Source organism: Anomalospiza imberbis, chromosome 22 (assembly GCF_031753505.1).
Source record: "Anomalospiza imberbis isolate Cuckoo-Finch-1a 21T00152 chromosome 22, ASM3175350v1, whole genome shotgun sequence".
NCBI classification, from domain to species: domain Eukaryota; kingdom Metazoa; phylum Chordata; class Aves; order Passeriformes; family Viduidae; genus Anomalospiza; species Anomalospiza imberbis.
The window spans coordinates 3,330,717-3,350,564 of record NC_089702.1 but is presented as its reverse complement, the minus strand read 5'-3'; the positions used below and the strand labels follow the sequence as shown (position 1 = coordinate 3,350,564).

General features: G+C 44.5%; 2 protein-coding genes across 13 annotated transcripts in view; one reads left to right on the top strand and one right to left on the bottom strand.

The window, feature by feature from the left end:
* Nucleotides 1-9,828, bottom strand: ZPBP2 (zona pellucida binding protein 2). Of its 6 annotated transcripts, none has more exons than XM_068212235.1 (8): nt 9,517-9,655; nt 7,044-7,121; nt 6,449-6,574; nt 5,980-6,141; nt 5,016-5,234; nt 3,839-4,041; nt 3,194-3,371; nt 1-41 (listed from the first exon to the last, which is right to left on the bottom strand). In XM_068212235.1, the coding sequence occupies exons 1-8, from the start codon at nt 9,596-9,598 to the stop codon at nt 16-18; spliced, it is 1,074 nt and encodes a 357-aa protein (XP_068068336.1). In that variant the 5' UTR covers nt 9,599-9,655; the 3' UTR covers nt 1-15. The 6 variants fall into 6 exon arrangements, with proteins under 6 accessions (XP_068068336.1, XP_068068337.1, XP_068068335.1 ...); XM_068212236.1 differs by lacking the exons at nt 1-41; nt 9,517-9,655 and adding exons at nt 2,518-2,659; nt 9,805-9,828; XM_068212234.1 differs by lacking the exon at nt 1-41 and adding an exon at nt 2,518-2,659.
* A 2,686-nt stretch (nt 9,829-12,514) lies between these two features.
* The window catches only part of IKZF3 (IKAROS family zinc finger 3), a 35,451-nt gene continuing 28,117 nt past the window's right edge, over nt 12,515-19,848 (top strand). The window contains exons 1-3 of one of the 7 annotated variants that reach the window (XM_068212223.1): nt 12,515-12,578; nt 17,978-18,031; nt 19,262-19,372. In XM_068212223.1, the coding sequence (XP_068068324.1) occupies nt 17,992-18,031; nt 19,262-19,372 (151 nt within the window). In that variant the 5' untranslated portion in view covers nt 12,515-12,578; nt 17,978-17,991. Of the gene's footprint in view, nt 12,579-13,238; nt 13,341-15,567; nt 15,652-16,875; nt 17,064-17,977; nt 18,032-19,261; nt 19,373-19,848 lie in introns of those variants that run through there. The other 6 variants (XM_068212221.1, XM_068212219.1, XM_068212225.1 and 3 more) reach the window with 6 other exon arrangements.

Genomic DNA, 19,848 nt, shown 5'->3' with positions numbered 1-19,848 from the left:
AACTCTCGTGTGCTGTCAGTACGTGCTGAGATCCAGGAGGTCTGTGTGGAGAAGAGGACGGGAAGTTTGGAGTTCTAAATTTATTATTTGTAGGACTCCTCAGTGTTTTCAAGGTGTCGTGGTGGTCCTTGGCACAGAGTGAGGTTGGAGCTGTGGGACCAGGGCAGGTTAAAGTGGGGGTTCAAAGGGCTGAGCCTCGCAGGGGTGATGGAGTTGCCCCACCTCACCAAGAGCATCAGGCACAGCCCAGCTTTCCATGATTCCTCCTGTAAAGCCAGAGCCAAGCAGAAGAGGAGGATTTGAGGAGGGTTTAAAGCAGTGAGGAAAGCTCTTGCAGAGCTGCTGCAGCTGTGGGAGGTAGAGAGGGATGGGAACAGTTGAAGTGAGAGCTGATCACAGGGATTTGTATATCCCAAGGTGTGACAGGGAAGAGAGAGGTGTGAGGGATGGTGTCAGCGAGGAAAGGCTCAGCTGCCGCCGCAGGCGCCCGGCTCCAGCTGGATGCAGAGGACTTTCACACAGGAAAGGTCAGAGAGAAGCCACTTCCTGTCAGGTTTTTATGAGTCTCCACAGAATTACTGACACAAACTCCTTTGCAATGTGATACTTAAATATTTGAGCTATTTTTAGAATCATAAAATTCCAAGATGGTTTGGGTTGGAAGGGATATTAAAACTCATCAGCTGCACCCCCTGTCAGGGCAGGGACACCTTCCACTAACCCAGGTTGCTCCAAGCTCTGCCCAACCTGGCCTTGGACACTTCCAGGGATCCAGGGGCAGCCAATGCTCCTCTGGGCAACCTGTGCCAGCGCCTCGCCACCCCCACAGGGAAGGATTATCCGTGTATCCACTTAAATTTTCCCACTCAGTTTGAGGCCCACTGAAGAAGTGGAGGTGCTGTAAGAGCTTTTAGGAAGGAGTACAGTTCATTTGTGACTCTCCACGGCACTTAGTAGGTACTTACAGCTTTTTTCCCTCATAATTGATGCATGTGGCATTTCCTCCTGCTGAAATAGGCCAAGAGGACCAGGCAGCACTGCTAAGCCCCGCTGCTTCATCTGTTTCAGCCTGAGCCATGCGTGGTGTCCAGTTGGCAGCGAGGATAATCAGCCCAAGGGCAGTGGAAATGCTCATTACAGCACACTTTATTCCTTAGTATTTAATAAGTAATGACTCTGAAAAGCTCGGAGCAGGGTCTGTGCCCGTGCCATCTCCTGCTGTGCTCCTGTCACTATGGATAAGTTAAACTGAGTTGAATCGGGTCAATTTTTGGATGAATACCCACCAAGGAATTTCGAGATGTTGTAAGAAGTTGGGGTTGTTGAATGGGAGATGCTTCTTTTGCTAGATTTAGTTTTTCTTTGTGACAGAAAGGGGGGAAGCTGGGCACTGCTTTCCACGGCTCAGTGTGTGCAAAGAAACTGAGTTCTCTGATGTCCCTCAATAAAGTGAGTCTGGAAGCTAGAAACTCCCACAGGGAACAGCTTAGAAAGAAGCTCTGAAAGCCCATTTTCCAGGAGCTGAGGCTCAGCTGGGGCTGGGGAACAGCTGGAGTTACACACGCAGCTCTTGATAGTGGTCAAAAATCTTTACTCACTCTGTGAGCAGGGTGATGGATCGCTGCAGATCCAGCAGCTAACCTTCCAAAGCGGGTTGGGGTGAGGTTTCTCCGGGAAGAAAACGTTCCCATTAGCTCAGTGCTTTGGCAATTTGTATCATCCGGTGAACTCGTCAGGAATTCACAGCTGGTGTAAGAGGATTGTCTGTTCCTACAGCACCTGGGGCCAGCTGGGCCCTGCATGAGGGTTTGGTGCAGCTGAAGGGGAAGATGCAGCAGGAGGAAGTGGAAGAGGCTCTGCATACTCTCTGCTTCCCTCTGGAATATTCCCTCTTTGTTCTGGGGACAAGGAGAGAACCATAACCTAGGTTCTTAATCCTCCTGAATGCTGGGCTGTGTAATCTGTTACTCACCCTCTCTTTTGTCTTGGAGACCTGATTTTCCTTTCTCCTCATGTCCAGGCTGGAACATTTCAGAAACAGTGAAAGAAATGTGGAGGAAAAAAAAAAAAAAAGAAAAAAAAAAAAAAAAGAAGGGGGGAATGTAATGCTTTAAAATCTCAAAGATCAAATACTTCTGTTAATATCTGCTAGAAATTCCTCACAGAGATTTTGGCATATGCCAGTCTGGCACATTACTCCACCACAGCCACCTGCCATCCTGCCTGGAATTGTTTGCAGCTCCTTTGTGTTCTCTGAGCAGCACAAAGCTGTGGCGTGTCTGGTGTCACCACCAAGTAACAGACTCTGCACTAAGCCACGTGACAAACTTCCTTTTTTCCCATTTAATTAGTTTTCCTTGCATGAACACGGTGTTTTAAGCAGTGCTTTTTCCAGTCTAAGAGGTCCCTGATCACCGGAAAACCTAGGGGTGTATGAATGAGGATGTTTTGTTCCAAAGGGAAAGAAAGATTCCAGAATTGGCAGCTAAAATGAAAAGAACACCACAACATCAAGAATTCTTTCACAGCTGCTCTTTGGCTTTCCAGACTCTGCCAGTTTAATAGCAGGATTTTGCTCCATACATTCTGGCTCGAGTCCTGGCACAGGTCCGACACGTCACCTCATTGTTGGGACTGTAAGCTCCAGGACCACAAACCACTGTGAAGAGAACAGAGTCAGGGTTCCAGCCACTTCCCCCCTGTCTCGGGGCGGCCATCAGACATCCCCATGAGCCTTCCCAGTGCCCTGTGGGAGCTCCTACCCTTCCAAAGCTCCCTGAGCCTCTGGCTAAATCCCCCCAACTCTACAACCTGCAGCAGGTGCTGCAAAAGAACTTGAAACATCAGCAGAGAATTTTCTAGCAGGACTTCCATGAAGGGAATTGTTTCTTATGGGCTCTGCATCCTGAGGATTGTCACTCACCAGTGACACCTGGAAGGAAAAAACCCACTACACTACTTCTGCTCTGCTTGGAAATGCAACTACACCTGTGAATGCACTGACACGCTCCACTGGCTCATTTCCTATCATTACTTTAAAACTATAATGTGAATATCTTCCCAAAGGATGAACAGAAATATCCTACTTTTGACCCCAATATTTCCCTACTCCTCCCCAGAGCTCTGTGCCCAGCTCTAATCAGCTATATTTAAATCAGTGAGCTATATTTAAATGGATGTATTTTATATTTACCGCAGCAGCTGGCGCAGTTCTGGTGGGTGTGGTGGTTTTTCCCAAAACCTGGCTGACAGCTGTCGATGGGGGTCATGGAGAAGCTGTTGTCCACGTACTGTATTGTAGGAACAGCCTGAAACTTGTGCTTCAAAACGTGCCTCAGCTGATGGAAAAACTTCCCAATTCGCTCTGCTGCCTAAAATTCAGAAGTATTGGGAGAATAAAAGCATAGTTGGTTGATTTTTGTTGATTTAAATATATCAGGAAATATTTTCAGGTCCTGATTTCCACACACTGACTTGGCACCTTAATTGGGAGAGTTCCTTGGCTTCAAGGGGCCTGGATTCAGACCTAGGATGTGAGCTGATCTCAGGATTTAATATTTAGAAGGCAGAGAGAACAGATTTTAGAAATTGGCTACACTAGACTTACTTTAAATTGCATTCCATTGACCAAATCATAAATCAAAAATTTCATTTAGAGGACTGGAAGCTCAACATAAATAATAATGTTTATCCTTCTTTATTATTAGAAGCAAATACAAAGCAAGTAATGAGCCTGATGTTTTAACTGTTTTTTTTTAAGCTATTTGTATCAATTTGACTTCTAAACCCATTTTTCTTCCTGAATGGAATTACTTTAAATCCATGAATCATCACTTACAATATTAATCCCACAAAATCTGGGTAAAGATGGATTACTACCAGTCATATCTGCAGAAGCTAAGGCAGAGGTGCGTGCTAAAGAGGCAGAGAAGACATGAGGTGACTGACACAGAACCTGTCGGACTCTCCTGTTTTTCACAGCTTCACAGTCGTAAAGAACCTCGTGGCAAACTTCTTCCCATCCTGGTGCAAATGGATTGACTGTGGATGGAGGAAAAAAGATCCTTGAAAAAGGGGGAAAAAGGATAGACTAGGTCCTTGTGGTTTCTATCCAGTTCCTTCCTTTGTTTTGTAGGAGTCAGAGGTCAACCAATATAAAACTGGGGGGAAATACACTAAGCTGAGCTAATGGAATGAATGTCTCACATAGCAACCTCAGGGTCCTAAAAGGGCTGAAGCTTTATGTAAAATTAAAAATCTTTGGGTCATGAAAGTTTCTTAATTTTACTTAGGGAAAAATATCCACAAAACTGTTCCATAAGCTGTTGGATGGTCCCTCTTAGTGTGCGGTGAGAACAGATACAGGAGTGAATGTGGTCAGAGAATTAAAGAATAACTACCTTCCCTCAGTGACAAACCACCTCTAACTCAAGGCAGCATCAGGGCTGATTTAACTTGTTTGTGAGGTGAAACCACCTCAGTATTGCCATGAGGCTCTTGCTTTAGCTCGGTGCAGTTTCCTACAATCAAGCAAAAAATTCAAGACTGGTCTGGATGGGACTTTCCACTTGGTCTAGTGGAAGGTGTCCTTGCCTATGGCAGGGGGAGAACTGAATGAGCTTTAAGGGCTCTTCCTACACAAATCATTTTATGATTCTAAAACCAGAGTGGTTCCAGACTCACTAAAAATCAAATACTGAAAACCTGAATATGACAGTGACATTAAGGCATATTATGGGCTGTCTCCTTCCGACAATCCTCTCTAACTTTGGTAGTAACAGCTCTCTCTAGGACTGTACAAAGTTGAACGCTAAATTTAACATAAAAACTGCGTTTTAGCTCCATCTGTGGGCAACAAGACAAAAATACAGGGACTCCAAAAAAAAAAAAATCAAACCCGGAACAACTTTAGGAGGTGCTCTTGACTCTGCTGTTTTTCGGACATTGTATATAGCTCTCACAAGCTGCTCATAAAAATAAACGATCCCTCCCAAACAAGCTCTGAAATCAGTTACCTAGAAAATTAACAAACAGCTCATACTGGAGGCCGTTCTTTGGTGTCCTGATAGAGTGGCACTTGGAGGATGACTCTGTGATGTGGCAGGTCAGGTGGGAGATGGTGCTGTTGAGGATTTTTTTTAGCACCTCGATGAACAAGCCGTTGCTTCTCAGCCTGCATCCCGTTGTGCTAAAGCGAACAGACACCTGATAGGCATGGTCAGCTTCCCTGTAGGCTGGGAGGAAATAGCTTAGGTGTGAATCTAGGGTGCAATCACAGATTGAATCTTAGACAGATTATCAGTTCTTTGTATCTGAAGTATGGGCTTTTATTCAAAATTAAATAAATAAATAAAGCACTGTCATTAATTGTGTCTCAACACGTTCGTCCTTTAGAGCTGACTCAATAGTAAGAGACATTTTAGTTTGAAGTATACAGGAATTTTTGTGCTTACTGGAGACTCTATTCCCAATAACAAAAACAAAAAAGGAGGTAAACAGTAAAATGGCACAGAAGCAGCATGTCTGCAAAGCTGTGTGTCTGAAACAGATTGGTGCCAATTCTATGCAATTATGCTGTAGGAGTAATTTTATTAATATTTTAAAAGATAGTGTTTCTCAAGCATTTTTTGGGTTGTTATGTTGTTGGTGGGAAATGATGTTGGTGCAGAGTGGTTACAAGAGGTGGAAGGGGCTCAAATGCAGATCTCAGATAACTGTGGAATTCTTGCAGTTAATTCTGTACCTAAGGGTAGAGATTATTTTATTGCCATATATCCTTGGGAACAGTAATATTAAACTTTTCCCAAAGCAATGGAACGCTTTGTGTGTCTATAAGTAAAAATTGTATTCTCTATTACGGGATAAAATTTTAACTAATTATTTTGATGGCTTTTTAATCAAGCCTTGCAATAAACACAGAGTTCACCAACCCACCAATCTGCAATGGCCATGTGCTTACTGCTAACTTAGCAATCTTACCATAAACCATGAATTTATAGGCCTCAACCATTTCTGTTTCTTCCTGTGTTGTGGTTTCGATGACTTTGTGGGAGAGAGTACAAGTGTAGGCACCAGACATTGACACCATGAAACCCATCACCATCAGTTTCCCTGTCTCTGTCAGATTCACATAGCTTTGCCCTAAAATAGAAATATTGGATTACCAGAAAAGTCCACTTTCTGATGCATTTAGAACACTTGGAGATGAAATCTTGCTCCTGTGAGTAATGACGCTGGTTCACGTTAGCCCAAAATGATCTAAAATTTATGACTTTCAGGATTTACTACAAATTTCCTTTTTAGCAAAAGTATTGGTAACTTTGAGAGGGAGAAGGGAAATGGAGTTTAATGTCAGAACTTGTGGAAATATCTGGCAAAGGGCTAAGCAACCACTGGGGGGTGTGAATAGAAACAAGAAAAATATGTGATATTTTTAGTCTGAACTAACCTTGTAAATCTCTTCCATCTGGACCCGTCCATAAATAGTTGGGATCTATTATTCTTTCTTGAGAAAGAGCCAAATCCATACAGACCAGGAATGGGCTGTTTGTGAACACCTTAACATACACATTCACTGCAATACAGAATCAGGTAAATTATGTAAAATGCTGACATTGAATGAAATCACAAAAAAAAAAAAAACCCAATTGAAAATTGTGTTTAAGTGTGTTTTTCCGTTTTGGACTTGCAAAGTGTAATATTAAAGATTAATCTCCATTTGTTCTTAATTAGTGTCCTGGAACTGTCCACAGTGTGGCTGGTGCTGACTGGTAGAGGGAGACACTCGTGTCCCACACACAAATTGTGGCACAGGCATAAAAAAAGCACCAGATTTTTCAGTGAAACCCTCATTTAGATTTTAAATTTTCATCAGTGCTTCCAGCAGCACTATGGGACAAATATATTTCCATCTCCATCCTCCTTTTTCTTGTTCCTACACATACAAGTTTCCATGTGTACTGCTGCTACATAATGATCCCTGGGCTTAAAAGCCCGAATTTCAGCAAAAACTAAATCTAGACAGGAAAAAAGGACAAGTTTACCTTCATGCCTGGTGTCACCATAAACTTCATTCTTTCCAATTAAATCAATAGATTGCTCTTCCTTCTGTTCTGCTCTCACTATAGGGAAAAGTAATTTGAATATTAGAGATCAATCTAAATGTGTGGTTTTTAATCCTTTATTTCATCCTGGCTTTTGTCCTCTTTTGTTTCTTTTGCCTTACTTTTCCTTTTTCCCCAATGCTTTTTTCTTAGCAACAAGCAGGAGCCCTTGTTTTTGACCTGTCACTTTTTAATTGTTTTAGTGTACATGTTGCAAACCTGCCTGGATGTCCTAGGTTCCAGACCAGATGAACCTTCCTCTTTACAAAAAGCCACAAAAATAATTACAAAATCTGACTATAAAGTGAAGGTTCTGTAGTATCACCCTGGGCAGGCACAGGGCAGGGATTTCTCAGCCCTTTCACTTCTGGAAAACAGCAGGCTGATGTCAGGCATAAAGGTTTCTGTGACAAGAATCCCCAGAAGAGGTGGAAGTTATTGGAAATAGGGTTTTTTTTTCCACGCCATGGGCACACTGGGTCCTGCCTGACTGTTGTGTCCCAGGGTTGAGCCTGGGGGACAGTGGGGTGTCACTGGAACCTATGAGAATCACTCTTAAGGGGCTTTAGCTTCCTGTCCCCTCTTAAGGGGCTTCATCTGCCACTCTGAGGGAAGGTTTTTTTGGGGACATTTGTCCCCCACAGTGGAGAGGTACCTACCAATGGGGTGTCGCTGGAGCCCACCTCTCCCCTCTTAAGGGGCTTCATCTCCCACTCCGAGGGAAGGTTTTTTGGGGACATTTGTCCCCCACAGTGGAGAGGTACCCACCAATGGAATATCAATTGAGCCCACCTGTCCCCTCCTGAGGGGCTTCATCTCCCACTCCGAGGGAAGGTTTTTTGGGGACATTTGTCCCCCACAGTGGAGCAGTACCCACCAATGGAGTATCAATCGAGCCCACCTGTCCCCTCCTGAGGGGCTTCATCTCCCACTCCGAGGGAAGGTTTTTTGGGGACATTTGTCCCCTACAGTGGAGCAGTACCCACCAATGGAGTATCAATCGAGCCCACCTGTCGCCTCTTGAGGGGCTTCATCTGCCACTCCGAGGGAAGGTTTTTTGGGGACATTTGCCCCCACAGTGGAGAGGTACCTACCAATGGGGTGTCGCTGGAGCCCACCTGTCCCCTCTTAAGGGGCTTCATCTCCCACTCCGAGGGAAGGTTTTTTGGGGACATTTGTCCCCTACAGTGGAGCAGTACCCACCAATGGAGTATCAATCGAGCCCACCTGTCGCCTCTTGAGGGGCTTCATCTGCCACTCCGAGGGAAGGTTTTTTGGGGACATTTGCCCCCACAGTGGAGAGGTACCTACCAATGGGGTGTCGCTGGAGCCCACCTGTCCCCTCTTAAGGGGCTTCATCTCCCACTCTGAGGGAAGGTTTTTTGGGGACATTTGTCCCCTACAGTGGAGCAGTACCCACCAATGGAGTATCAATCGAGCCCACCTGTCGCCTCTTGAGGGGCTTCATCTCCCACTCCGAGGGAAGGTTTTTTGGGGACATTTGTCCCCCACAGTGGAGAGGTACCTACCAATGGGGTGTCGCTGGAGCCCACCTGTCCCCTCTTAAGGGGCTTCATCTCCCATTCTGAGGGAAGTTTTTTTGGGGACATTTGTCCCCTACAGTGGAGCAGTACCCACCAATGGAGTATCAATCGAGCCCACCTGTCGCCTCTTGAGGGGCTTCATCTCCCACTCCGAGGGAAGGTTTTTTGGGGACATTTGCCCCCACAGTGGAGAGGTACCTACCAATGGGGTGTCGCTGGAGCCCACCTGTCCCCTCTTAAGGGGCTTCATCTCCCACTCTGAGGGAAGGTTTTTTGGGGACATTTGTCCCCTACAGTGGAGCAGTACCCACCAATGGAGTATCAATCGAGCCCACCTGTCGCCTCTTGAGGGGCTTCATCTCCCACTCCGAGGGAAGGTTTTTTGGGGACATTTGTCCCCCACAGTGGAGAGGTACCCACCAATGGGGTATCAATCGAGCCCACCTGTCGCCTCTTGAGGGGCTTCATCTCCCACTCCGAGGGAAGGTTTTTTGGGGACATTTGTCCCCTACAGTGGAGCAGTACCCACCAATGGAGTATCAATCGAGCCCACCTCTCCCCTCTTGAGGGGCTTCATCTCCCACTCCGAGGGAAGGTTTTTTGGGGACATCTGTCCCCCACAGTGGAGAGGTACCTACCAATGGGGTGTCGCTGGAGCCCACCTGTCCCCTCTAACGGGCCTTCAATCTGCCGCCCTGAGGGAATATTCTGTGGGGATCCCCCCACCCACTCTGAGGGAATATTCTGTGGGGACCCCCCCTCACCCATCACCCCCTGACGCGCTCCCACCCCCTCTACCACCCTCTCAGCGGGCCGGCCTCACACCGACACCGCCCTGCACCTGCTTTCCCACCCCTGGTCCCGCTCACCCCATCCCGCCGCCGCCAGCACGGCCGCCAGGCTCAGGAGAGCACCCGGAGGGCAGCGGGGCCGCCGGCCGCCCCCCGCCATGCTCCCGCCGCCCCTCACAACGGCCGCCGCGGGCGCGAGGGGGCGCTAACGGCCGCCCGCCCCCCGCCTCCATCCCCGCGCGCGCACGGCGCTTCCCGCCCTTTTTCCTCCCCTCAGGGCTGAGGGCGGGCGTCCCCGCCGGGCTCCCTCGCGCTCCTTCTCCGCCCCCCTCGCCCACACACAACACCCCCCCGTGCTTTTCATACTGTTTTAAAAACATTCTGTTTCCTCGCCAGCACTTCACGGAGTTTTTTTTTTTTTTTTAACAGTGTTTTGTTGTGGGGAGGGTGTTTTGGTTTTTTTTTTTTTTTTTTTGGTTTTCTCGCTTTCGGGTCCCTGAGGCGCTTGGCAGCGAAGGACGGCCCCGGCCACCCCCCCCCGCGCCCGTTGTCACCTTTCAGCCCCACATCGCTCCTCCACAGTGCGCAGTGAGCTGTGTTTTTGACTCTAAAGTGATCTTTCCGGCTGTGGGACAAGGAGAGGGAAGTACAGGGGGACAAGAGGGTAAGAGGCTCTGTCATGGCTTGGTCCTCAGTGCTGAAAACCTGCCCTGGGCTATGGAAGGTGTCCCTGCCCATGGAGGGGGAGAGGGGGGGAACTGGATGAGCTTTAAGGTTCCTTTCAACCCAAACCATTCTGTTTTTCTGTCACTTGCTGTGAGAAAGACTGAAAGTAAGAGCTGGGCACATCCTGTGGCTTTTCCTCCTGAGGGGCTGTGAATACTGGCTGTTCTCCAGCTGCAGGTTTCTGTAGAAAGTCATTACAGGACACATATTTTTCCACTTAAAAGCAAAAAACATCCCTTTCAGCACCTAAAAGGGCTCCAAGAGAGCTGGAAAGGGATTTTGGACAAGGGTCTGAAGTGATAGGACGAGGGGAACGGCTTCAACTAAAAAGAGGAGATTCAAATTGGATATTGGGAAGAAGATCTGCTCTGTGAGGGTGGTGAGGCCCTGGAATGGATTTACCAGGGAGGTTGTCCTTGTAAATGTCCAAGGCCAGGTTGGACCAACCTGGGTTAGTGGGAGGTATCCTTGCCATGGCAGGGGTGGAGCTGGATGGTTTTTGAAATCCAGACTCCTCTCGGATTCCATGATTCTGCCACTCGTTGCGGCTGAAAGTAAGCGCCGGGCGAATAGCGTTGGCTCGAGAATGAAGCCAAATGCCACAGTATCACTGCAAGTGACTTTCAAACCAGTTGCATGTTTTGGAAAAATTGCTACGTCTTTGAAACTTTTGAACATGTAGCTATTTTGTTTCTAGAGCAGGTGATATAAAAGCACTCCAGAAGCTGCTGACAGGGCACCGAGGGTCCTCGCATTTGACCGCCCTGCACACTCTGAGATACTCAAGACCAGAACGGTGGCCAAGCCTCTGGAAATTAGCAAAATAGTATTTATTCTACCTACCTAGATAATATTTATCACTCCAGACCATGCTAGTGTCTAAAAATGATGTCACAGTATTTGCATAACAAATATGGAACCAACCAATGTAGGAATAAGAGGTTTTTTTACAGAGTGCTGTAAAAGTTCTAATGCTTCTGTGTAAAAAGAGCACTTAAGTTATGAGTTTCCTTTAATAAAGAAAAAAAAAGGTAAAAATACAAAAATAAAAGTGTGAAAAAGGAGGTATGGAGTTATTGATGGAAAATAGTTCTAGTCAAGCTTTCTTCTTCCTTAGACCAACACATTGACTCGAGTGGTCAGTTAAAGTGTAAGAACTGTGTCAGGGTTTTCATTTTTAATATCCTTGAGCTGCTGAGCAGGTCAGAACCGGGACCACCTCAGACGATCCCACGTTCCCACGTGCTGAATGTTTTCAGTTTTACTCAAAGTGAACATTTCATGCTGACACTGTGCAGGCAAAATGATTCAGTTTGTAACGTGTCTGCTAGAAACGAGTCATATTTCAGCCCGAGCAGCCTCAGTTCCTAAGAATGTTTCTAGTTCCTTTCAGATCCTGCAGAGCCCATCAGTCCCCAGGTTGCTAATTATTATGAAATAGTATCTCTACTATAAAGCTTTGGCTGCAGTTTTGGTTCTTTATAAACTCATAGTCAGTGTCTTTAGCCAAATGACTCATTTATTTTCAATGCTATAATATTTCTAACTCCCAGACTGGTAAATTTTCCTTATAGAATTATAAGCTTTAGTAGGGGAGAAGGGGAATGGATTATTTTTAAGAACAGAAAGTGTTGCAGGGAGGATTTAATAGGACAAAATGTGAATTCGGGTATTTATATTTGTGTTTAAAACCTGGATTACTGGGGTTGGGGTTATTTTTGATTTGTTTTGTTTTGTTTTGTAGGTTTTTTTTTTTTTTTTGGTTAATAGAATATCAGTAGGAAATTATAGAAGAAGGCAATTTCTGCAGTTGTAAACTTGATCATGGAGTGAGTAGACATTAAAAAGCTGAATATTTTATCCTAGGAAATATGTAGAAAGATTTCCAGGAGTGCAGAGTCAGGGGGGCTCTGGGGAGCCTGCAGACCACAAGTTCTGTCTCTGATCTTTCAGGTGAGTGATCCAAAGGTGGGATCACACTAAGGAGGGTCACAATTAGCACTGGGGTGTTTTTATAAGCTGGGAAAACCAGGCTTGTTTGACCTGTGCCCTTAAAGTAAAAATAGAGTGAAGATACAATTGTTTCTCTGAGGGTAAACATGCGGGAAAGTAGGGATTCAGATCAGAGAACAAATCTGGCAGTAAGAGAAAATGGCCGTGGATAATCCTGGGATGGAAACCAGAGGTTTCTGATTGCTGTACAGCAATCCCAGGACTTCCTTAAAATTTGTAGAACCAGGAAACCTGCCTAATTATTAAATGACTCTGGAAGGGGATTACAGAGATTGTCTGGAATAACCAAGAATTGCTTGATTATCCCACTTTTTTTTTCTTTTTTACACATTTCTAGAATCTTTTTTCCAAGCAATGGAAAAGCAACAGTGTAAGAAGCAGCCGTTGGCACCACACAGGAAGTGAGTAGGAGAATCATGTTTCCATGTTGTTATCCTGCTCCTGATCTATGATAATTTGTGCTTGCTGTCTTTGGGTTTAGATCCAAGTGATGAGCTCAGATCCCGATTTCACTTCTCACTTCATTAACTGGTTTTGGACCTGAAGTGACCTCTAAATGTCACCTGCTGCTACCCCTTGCCCCAGCAGGAATATTCTGCACCTGGTCAGGTCTCTCAAAGCCCTGTTCAGGCCCAGTGTGGAATGAGCCTCTTTTTGGTGTCTGTACTAGAGGACTTTGAAATTCATATTTGTTTTATTTTATTGAAGAACTTTGTACTTTGATTTTCTGCTAAATAGCAACACTGTTTTCTTAAGAAAACCATCTCAACCTGAAGTCTCTTTACTATTATCTCAGCCATTTAACTTTAACACACAGTCCGAGGTGTGCCCAGTCTGGGGACGAAAGTGGCTGGGGGCTCCCCCGATCTCCCAAAACAGGCGCTGTGCCCTCAGCCCCCCTGCCCTGCCGCTGCCCTTCCCGAGGGGCGGGAGTCCCCTGCGAGCGGCGCCAGCAGCGGCTCCAAGGCAGGAGAGTCCGGGACCGGGACCGGGACCGGGTCGGCTCCTCTCCCCGCCACCCGGCGCCGCTCTCCGCCCGCCGAGCGCCGAGCACCGAGCCGGATGTCACGGTGACGGGCGGGAGGCGAGGCCGGTGCGCTCCGCTGGCAGTCCCGAGCCCGGGCGGGCAGGTGGAGCTGGGACCCGCGAACGGAGCATGGAAGGTGAGAAACGACCCCGGCTCTTACCCCGGACCCTCTGTCCTGCCGGGGCCCGCAGCGGCTCCATCGCCTGAGGGCTTTCAGCCGCTTCTTCAGCGCTTGCTGCAAACAATTCGCAGGCTCTGGAAAAGAAATCCAATCGCGTGTAGCAATTAAATGGGAAACGAACGGGGCTTTTTGCCCCCTCTCTGTTTAATTTCAGAGATATCACAAAGCGTGTGATAAAGCCAGGGTTTAGAGCGCGCTTTATCTGCTGTTCGTATTCCGGGTTTTAACGAATTCAAGGATGTCTTCTTTTTTTTCACCTGTAAAACATGCCCATAATATTCAGAACCAGGAAAAACCAATCTGGGAGCTAATATTGGGTTCTGGAATAATTGCCTGTCATAGAAAAGCAGTATTTCTGGTGTTTCTAACAATCTTGGCAAAAAAGCTTTGCAAAGCATCACTTGGTTTCTTATTTCAAAGGTGGAGATTCTTACTTCTGCTCAGGGCTTTAAGGACTCCAATTTAGATTCTACTCTGTCTCAGTGACTTGAGGGTTTTGGTTATTTTAAGTTAGCTGCAGATGCCTATTTTAAAATGCATTTTCCATTGCTGAAGGTTTTTAAACTATTTTCCTGTAAATAATCACTCATTGAATCTCACTGAATCAAGAACGTTGCTGTTGGAGAGAAGTAATTAATGATTTGAAAGAATGGGTTTGAAGGCACTTCGGCACTTAAAAATGCAGCTTCATTTTCTTGATCGAGTTTGGATCACTGTCTTTTTGGGAGAGAAAGTTTGTGAGGTGTGTTAGAATAGTCTGCAATTAGAAAATAACAGTGTTTCATTATAACTGAGGTTATCTAAGAACTCCTTTCTTTGGTGTTCGTATTTCTTGTGCGCTCAAAGTGAATATGGAAATGATCCTTCAGGTTTTGGGTCTGTACTTGAGGATGATGAGGATCCATTCATGTGCCTGAGGGCGCTGGATTGGGGGATGAAGTTAGCGCAACAGTGTTGTAATGCGTTATCCTTGGATACAGTAACTTTCAGGAGTGTTTCCGTAGGTCTTGGACAAATCTCCGTGCCCTGAGGACAGAGGGATAGCACGGCTGACTTGGATTTTCCGCACCCAGTGTGTGTGGAGGTTCGGTAGGGTCTCAGAGGACCAGACAGGCCCTGGCAAGAGTGGGTGTTTGAACCAAAATTTGTCCTTAACTTGATTGTATTTCTCCGTGAGTGGTTTGGTTTTGTGACTACCAAAAGAATTGTCCAGCTGGAGCTGTCAGCTCCAGGTTCTGGCCTCGGATCAACAGGTTGGATCAGGAGTTGGACTTTGATGATCCTAGTGGGTCTCTTCCGACTCAGGATGTTTTGTAATTCAGGATATCCTATACTGAATCGCTGAATTATTCTGCTGGGTTTAGGAGGTCGTATGCACCAATATGAGAAAAATATCCTTAATTATACACTGCTGATCAGTGTATAATATCAGTACTGATCAGGATTTCTTCCCAAAATGACACGTGCACTTAAAATGCCCGTGACGTTTCACACACTGCATGGTGCTTAAGAGCAGCAAAGTATCATAGACCACATAAAGAGTTTACTTGGCCCAGGTGCCTTCTTCAGAAAGCTTTGGAGGCTGTGGATGGTGAAGAAGTATATTCAGTGGAGACATCAGCTAGAATTTCTCCCCTTAATGGCCCAGTGTGGGTTGAAGGTGAAAAACTTGTTGGAGTGGAAGAGGTTGAGTGGTGTACATAGTGAAGGCACTGACTTCTGACAAAGAAACTGTCTGTTTCTGCTCCATACACTGTGATGGAAGGATTAAGAGCAGATGGGACTCTCAAAGGTGTCTCCTTCCCTGTGCTGTTGAGCTGAAAAGTGCAGCCAGCAGAAAAAAAGCAGCATTCTGGTTTCATTTTGGGGACAAACAGGTGAAATTGTAATATTTCAAAATATACCTCCCATTCTGTATTAAGGACAGAAAAGAAACAAGGTCACCAGTGATTTGAAAAATATCCATTTTTGGGGGGTTAAATTTCTGTTTGGCTGTTCTGATCAAATACCAGGATAAAGTATGATTAGTGTTGCATACTAGAATACCACAGTAATTTTTTAGCAAGCTATTTGAATATTTTGGCTCCCTTTGCCTATTGGTGTAGAACACAGGATGGCAAAGGATTGGTTTCAAAAGCACATGAATTTTACTTCTGCTTTGTAAATGCACATTGTGCCTCAGCTGCAGCACACAGAGACGGGCGTCCTCTTCCCATGCACCCCAACCAGTGGAGCTCTTTGAAGCTTGGGAAGACAAACGTGTTCTGTAAGTGATTTCCTGCCTTGTGTTTTTCTGAACATTTGGTAGAAAAATAACCTTATTGGTAGAGAATCAGGGGTGGAATCTACCCACATGTTCTCCTGTCACCATGAAGGACTTAGGATAATCAGGAAAGAGATCTGAGGTTAAATATGAAGATATCACTAAGGCTCTAAGAAGCTTCTGGAGACTGATGCTGTAAAGAAACCAGGTGCTGGTTAGGGGAGGCTGGAGGCTTGAAAGTGAGACAAAGACCAGGATGTTTCTCAAGCAAGAAAGAAGAGAAACATTATATGGTGTATCATTGTTCTTATCTCTTCCGAAGGGTTATCCTTCCCAGCAGCCACCATGGGCATGCAACTGTTGTATTCAACAAAATATGAATAGATTCACAGACTCCATCTCAGCAGGGAGGACGTGAGGGTTTGAGGAGGCTGGGCAGGTCCTGCTCGGCTCTCGTGGGGTTCAGGCAGTGCTGTTCTCCAGCAAGTTGTCCTGCAGCTGCCAGGGAAAACTGAGGAATCCAAGGTTTCTAAAAATACATAGTTATCCAGGAATATATGTAGAATTTTTGGAATTCAAGCAGTCATGTAGGGGTTCTAGTTTTTTCTTCCATAACCTCCTGGGAGCTCAGGGGAATGCAGAATTTCTGCCAAGGTTTCAACGGCACCTTGGAGCTTCAGCCTGGGGCTTTGACCCCCATCACCCAAATAGAGCAACTGCACAGGGATTCTGAATGCAATTAAAACCAAAATCAAGTGTTGCAGAATAAGGGAGATTTCATTTAATTATGTGCAGAATTACAAGGGTTTGTGTAGTTTAAGTGTCTGTATTCATGGAACCACAGAAGGGATGGAATGGAAGAGCATTAAAGCTCATCCAGTTCCACCCCCTGCCGTGGGCAGGGACAGCTTCCACTCTCCCAGGTTGCTCCAAGCCCCATCCAGCCTGGCCTTGAACACTTCCAGGAATGGGGCAGACACAGCTTCTCTGGGCAACTTTTTGCAATGTAAAGTTAAAATCAATATTACAGAAAATTTTGTTCATTTACCCAGAATTTACTGATGTTTTCTCATCATTATTTGTTGTATAAATTGGCCAATTTGTTTCTTTGTACCTCAATTTTCCTGGCATAATACAATGAAAATGAGAAATTAAGGACTATAACTATACAGTTCCTTGATCTTTCTTATTTACTTCAAAATATCGATTCAGTAAATATCTGAACTTTTTGTCATTAATTCTGTGACTATCTTTATGATGCAAGGCCTCTATTTCGTTGCACACATTATCCCCCCCTCTATTCATGCAGTTTTTTGGAGTACCTCTTCTGATACCATGCTGCCCCGCTGGAGAGTTACCAGAGCTTTATATTTTAACGTTGCAGAGACCACAAAAAAGTTCCATATGCAGAGGAGGTAAAGACAGATAATTATGGGGTAAATGTCACCCGTGGTTAACACCTCATGCCCGCTGCCTGGGTGTTTCTGTTATGTAACTGCCAGGAAAAAATTTTCCTGGTCCAGAAACTATTATTTTTCAGGTTCAAAGCTGACAAAAAAATGTTATGGCATGTAAAAAATAAAGAGGGGGAAAAAGCTACAGGAGAGAAAGGAGGAAGGAAACAGGTAACTGTGTCTGTGTTAAGAATTCAGCCTCCTAAGAATGAAATATCAAGGCAGAGAGGCCTTGAGTAAAGACATAACGGGACAGCTCAGGTCTGTGCCTCCAATTCAATTCAACAGCTGAACCTTTGGGCACTGGAGCGGGGAATGGGAATAACTGCAGCTTGTGCTGGCTTCAGAGCTCTGCTGAACCCCCAGCACACTGGGAAACTGGGCTGCATGGGTAGTTGTCTGAAAAATTTTTAAAATTCCCTAGCATTTGATCCCTTTTGGAATTTCTCAGTGGGAATTAGACTTGCATTCCCATGAAAACCAAGTAGATCTTGTGAAGATAATGGGGGTTTCCCTTTGTGTTGGAAAAGGAATGTAAAAAAATCTTTGTGCTTTAGAGTAATTAACTTCATACAGATTACTACGGCTGCACTGTGCTCACAGGGTACTAGATGAGTAAATCGAAAGCATAAGGTACTCTGTTCTATAATTTTTGAAGTTAGAAAATCATACTTAATCCCTTTTCTGGGCACAAGCCAGTGCTCAGGATATAAAGAAGTGAAGCATGATACTAATTTGGTTTTTATTTCTTTGAAACATTTTCTTTTTCAATTTTACTTTCAGCCAAGAAAACGGGAATTTATAAGATTGTAACAACTGTGTCGTGAATTGTTCTAAATATTAGACACCTCAGGCTGCTTTTCTGCTTTTTGCAGATTCACAGCCCGGGATGGACCTCAGTAACCCTCAGGAACAGCCCATAGTTGCAGGTACTGTGCTGTTCAGTTGTGTTCATCTTTCACCCTCTCTTGACAATTTTATATTTAAATGGAGAAAAAGACAGGAATTACAGCTGGGTTAGGGTCCCAGGACACTGTATAACAATCAAAAGTACAAAGAGGGGCATTAAAGGCAAAAAAAGTAAATTTTAGAGATGAAATAAAACCGTAGAAGTTCTATATAATACTGGAACATTATAGTGAAGTGGGGAAAAAAGGACTGTATAGGAGGAAAGGAACTATTTTCAGGAGAAAGCTGGAATTTTTGATTAGGGAAGCAAGAATAATACAATTCTCTTGGTTGACTGCATTTCTAAAAATATGAAAACAAACCTCCTGAGTGAGTTTGACAAGTGCTTCACTTTCTTGTTAATCAAAAAGTCGAGCCTCTTTTCAGCTCCAATGTAATATTTAGCTTGAGAAGGATCAGAGGTGTTACCATCCAGCTGTCAGTAGGTTAAAGAATTTACCAGCAATTTCACAGTATTACTGTAAATTTTAAAAATTCCCATAATGTTTGGAAAAAATTACTGTCTGCTTTTTAATTAAATATTGATTTGAAATTTACAGAAATACACATAATATGGAGCTAGTTTGCATTGTGGGGTTAATGAAAGAGGCTTTATTGAAACACTTTACCCGAATAAATTTCACTACAGTTAAAAATGTGTCTTTATTTCCAAGACGAGAGGCTGGGATCTCTGGGTTGCTGGTCTGCATGATAATGTTGATATTTAAAAATACACACATGGAATAAGCAGAGAAGTGCAAGTGGGTTCAAAAAGGCCTTGATTACATGTGCTTGAGCAGTTTTCTGGCCTAAGGCCAGAATGATTAATATTTTGCCCAAAAGAACAAAGTGGAGCTGTGATTCCTTTGCATTGCTCCAAGCAGCTCCATCCCTGCTCACAGCAGTTGTCAGAGCACCTATGACAGAGTTAGATATCCAGGATTTTATTCCTGTTGCCATTTAGAATAACCTCCAGAATATTTAGATCTGAGAAAAGCTGAAAATGTGTTCCAGGTGTGTGTGAGAGTTTGTGTAGGATTTTGGGAAGTGAAATCATTCCCCAAAGTGCAACCAGTGCATCTGTAGAAATAATATTGTGGGTACTGTCAGCAGTGCAGGGAGTATGCAGGTGCTTATTTTGAGGAAATCACCTGGAAATATTCTTGGAGAATAAATAGTTAATTATTTTTTCCCTTTTTTTTTTTTTCTAGAGGAACAAGAGGATTTGACAGACTGTAATCTGAACAAATCCCAGGAAATGGAAAGCATGGATAATGTGGAAGATATGAAGGAACACAATCAGTCTAATGAAGAAGCAGGAGGTAAAGTAGACTTGGAATTCTGATAAATAATAGTTGTATTTTGCCTTTTTATTCATCTGATTATGCTATGAGAGCATGCCTTTTAAAGGAATAACAATACAATTCATTCGGAGCATTTCAACACACTCTAAAGAGGAGCAACACTTTTCCATCAGGGAACCTCACGTGCATTTTAGCAAGGTCAGTTTTACAGGACCTGTGAAATATGGATGGGAAGATAAAAGAGCAAGTGCATCTGGTGAGCCTCTAATGTGTGAGGTAACAAATTCCTAAGAGCAGTTTGCATAGGCAAATCCTGTGTTAGGACTGCAATTTTTATTTATGCTGCTAAGAACTTTCATACCTAAAAAATAACTTGATAATTTATTCCTTTTTTTGAAAGAAAGAACAAATTATCTCAAATTCACAGGACCATTCAGACCTGTAAAATTTAAAACTGTAGCAGCAATGCTGTATTTTAAACTGGTGGTGAAAGG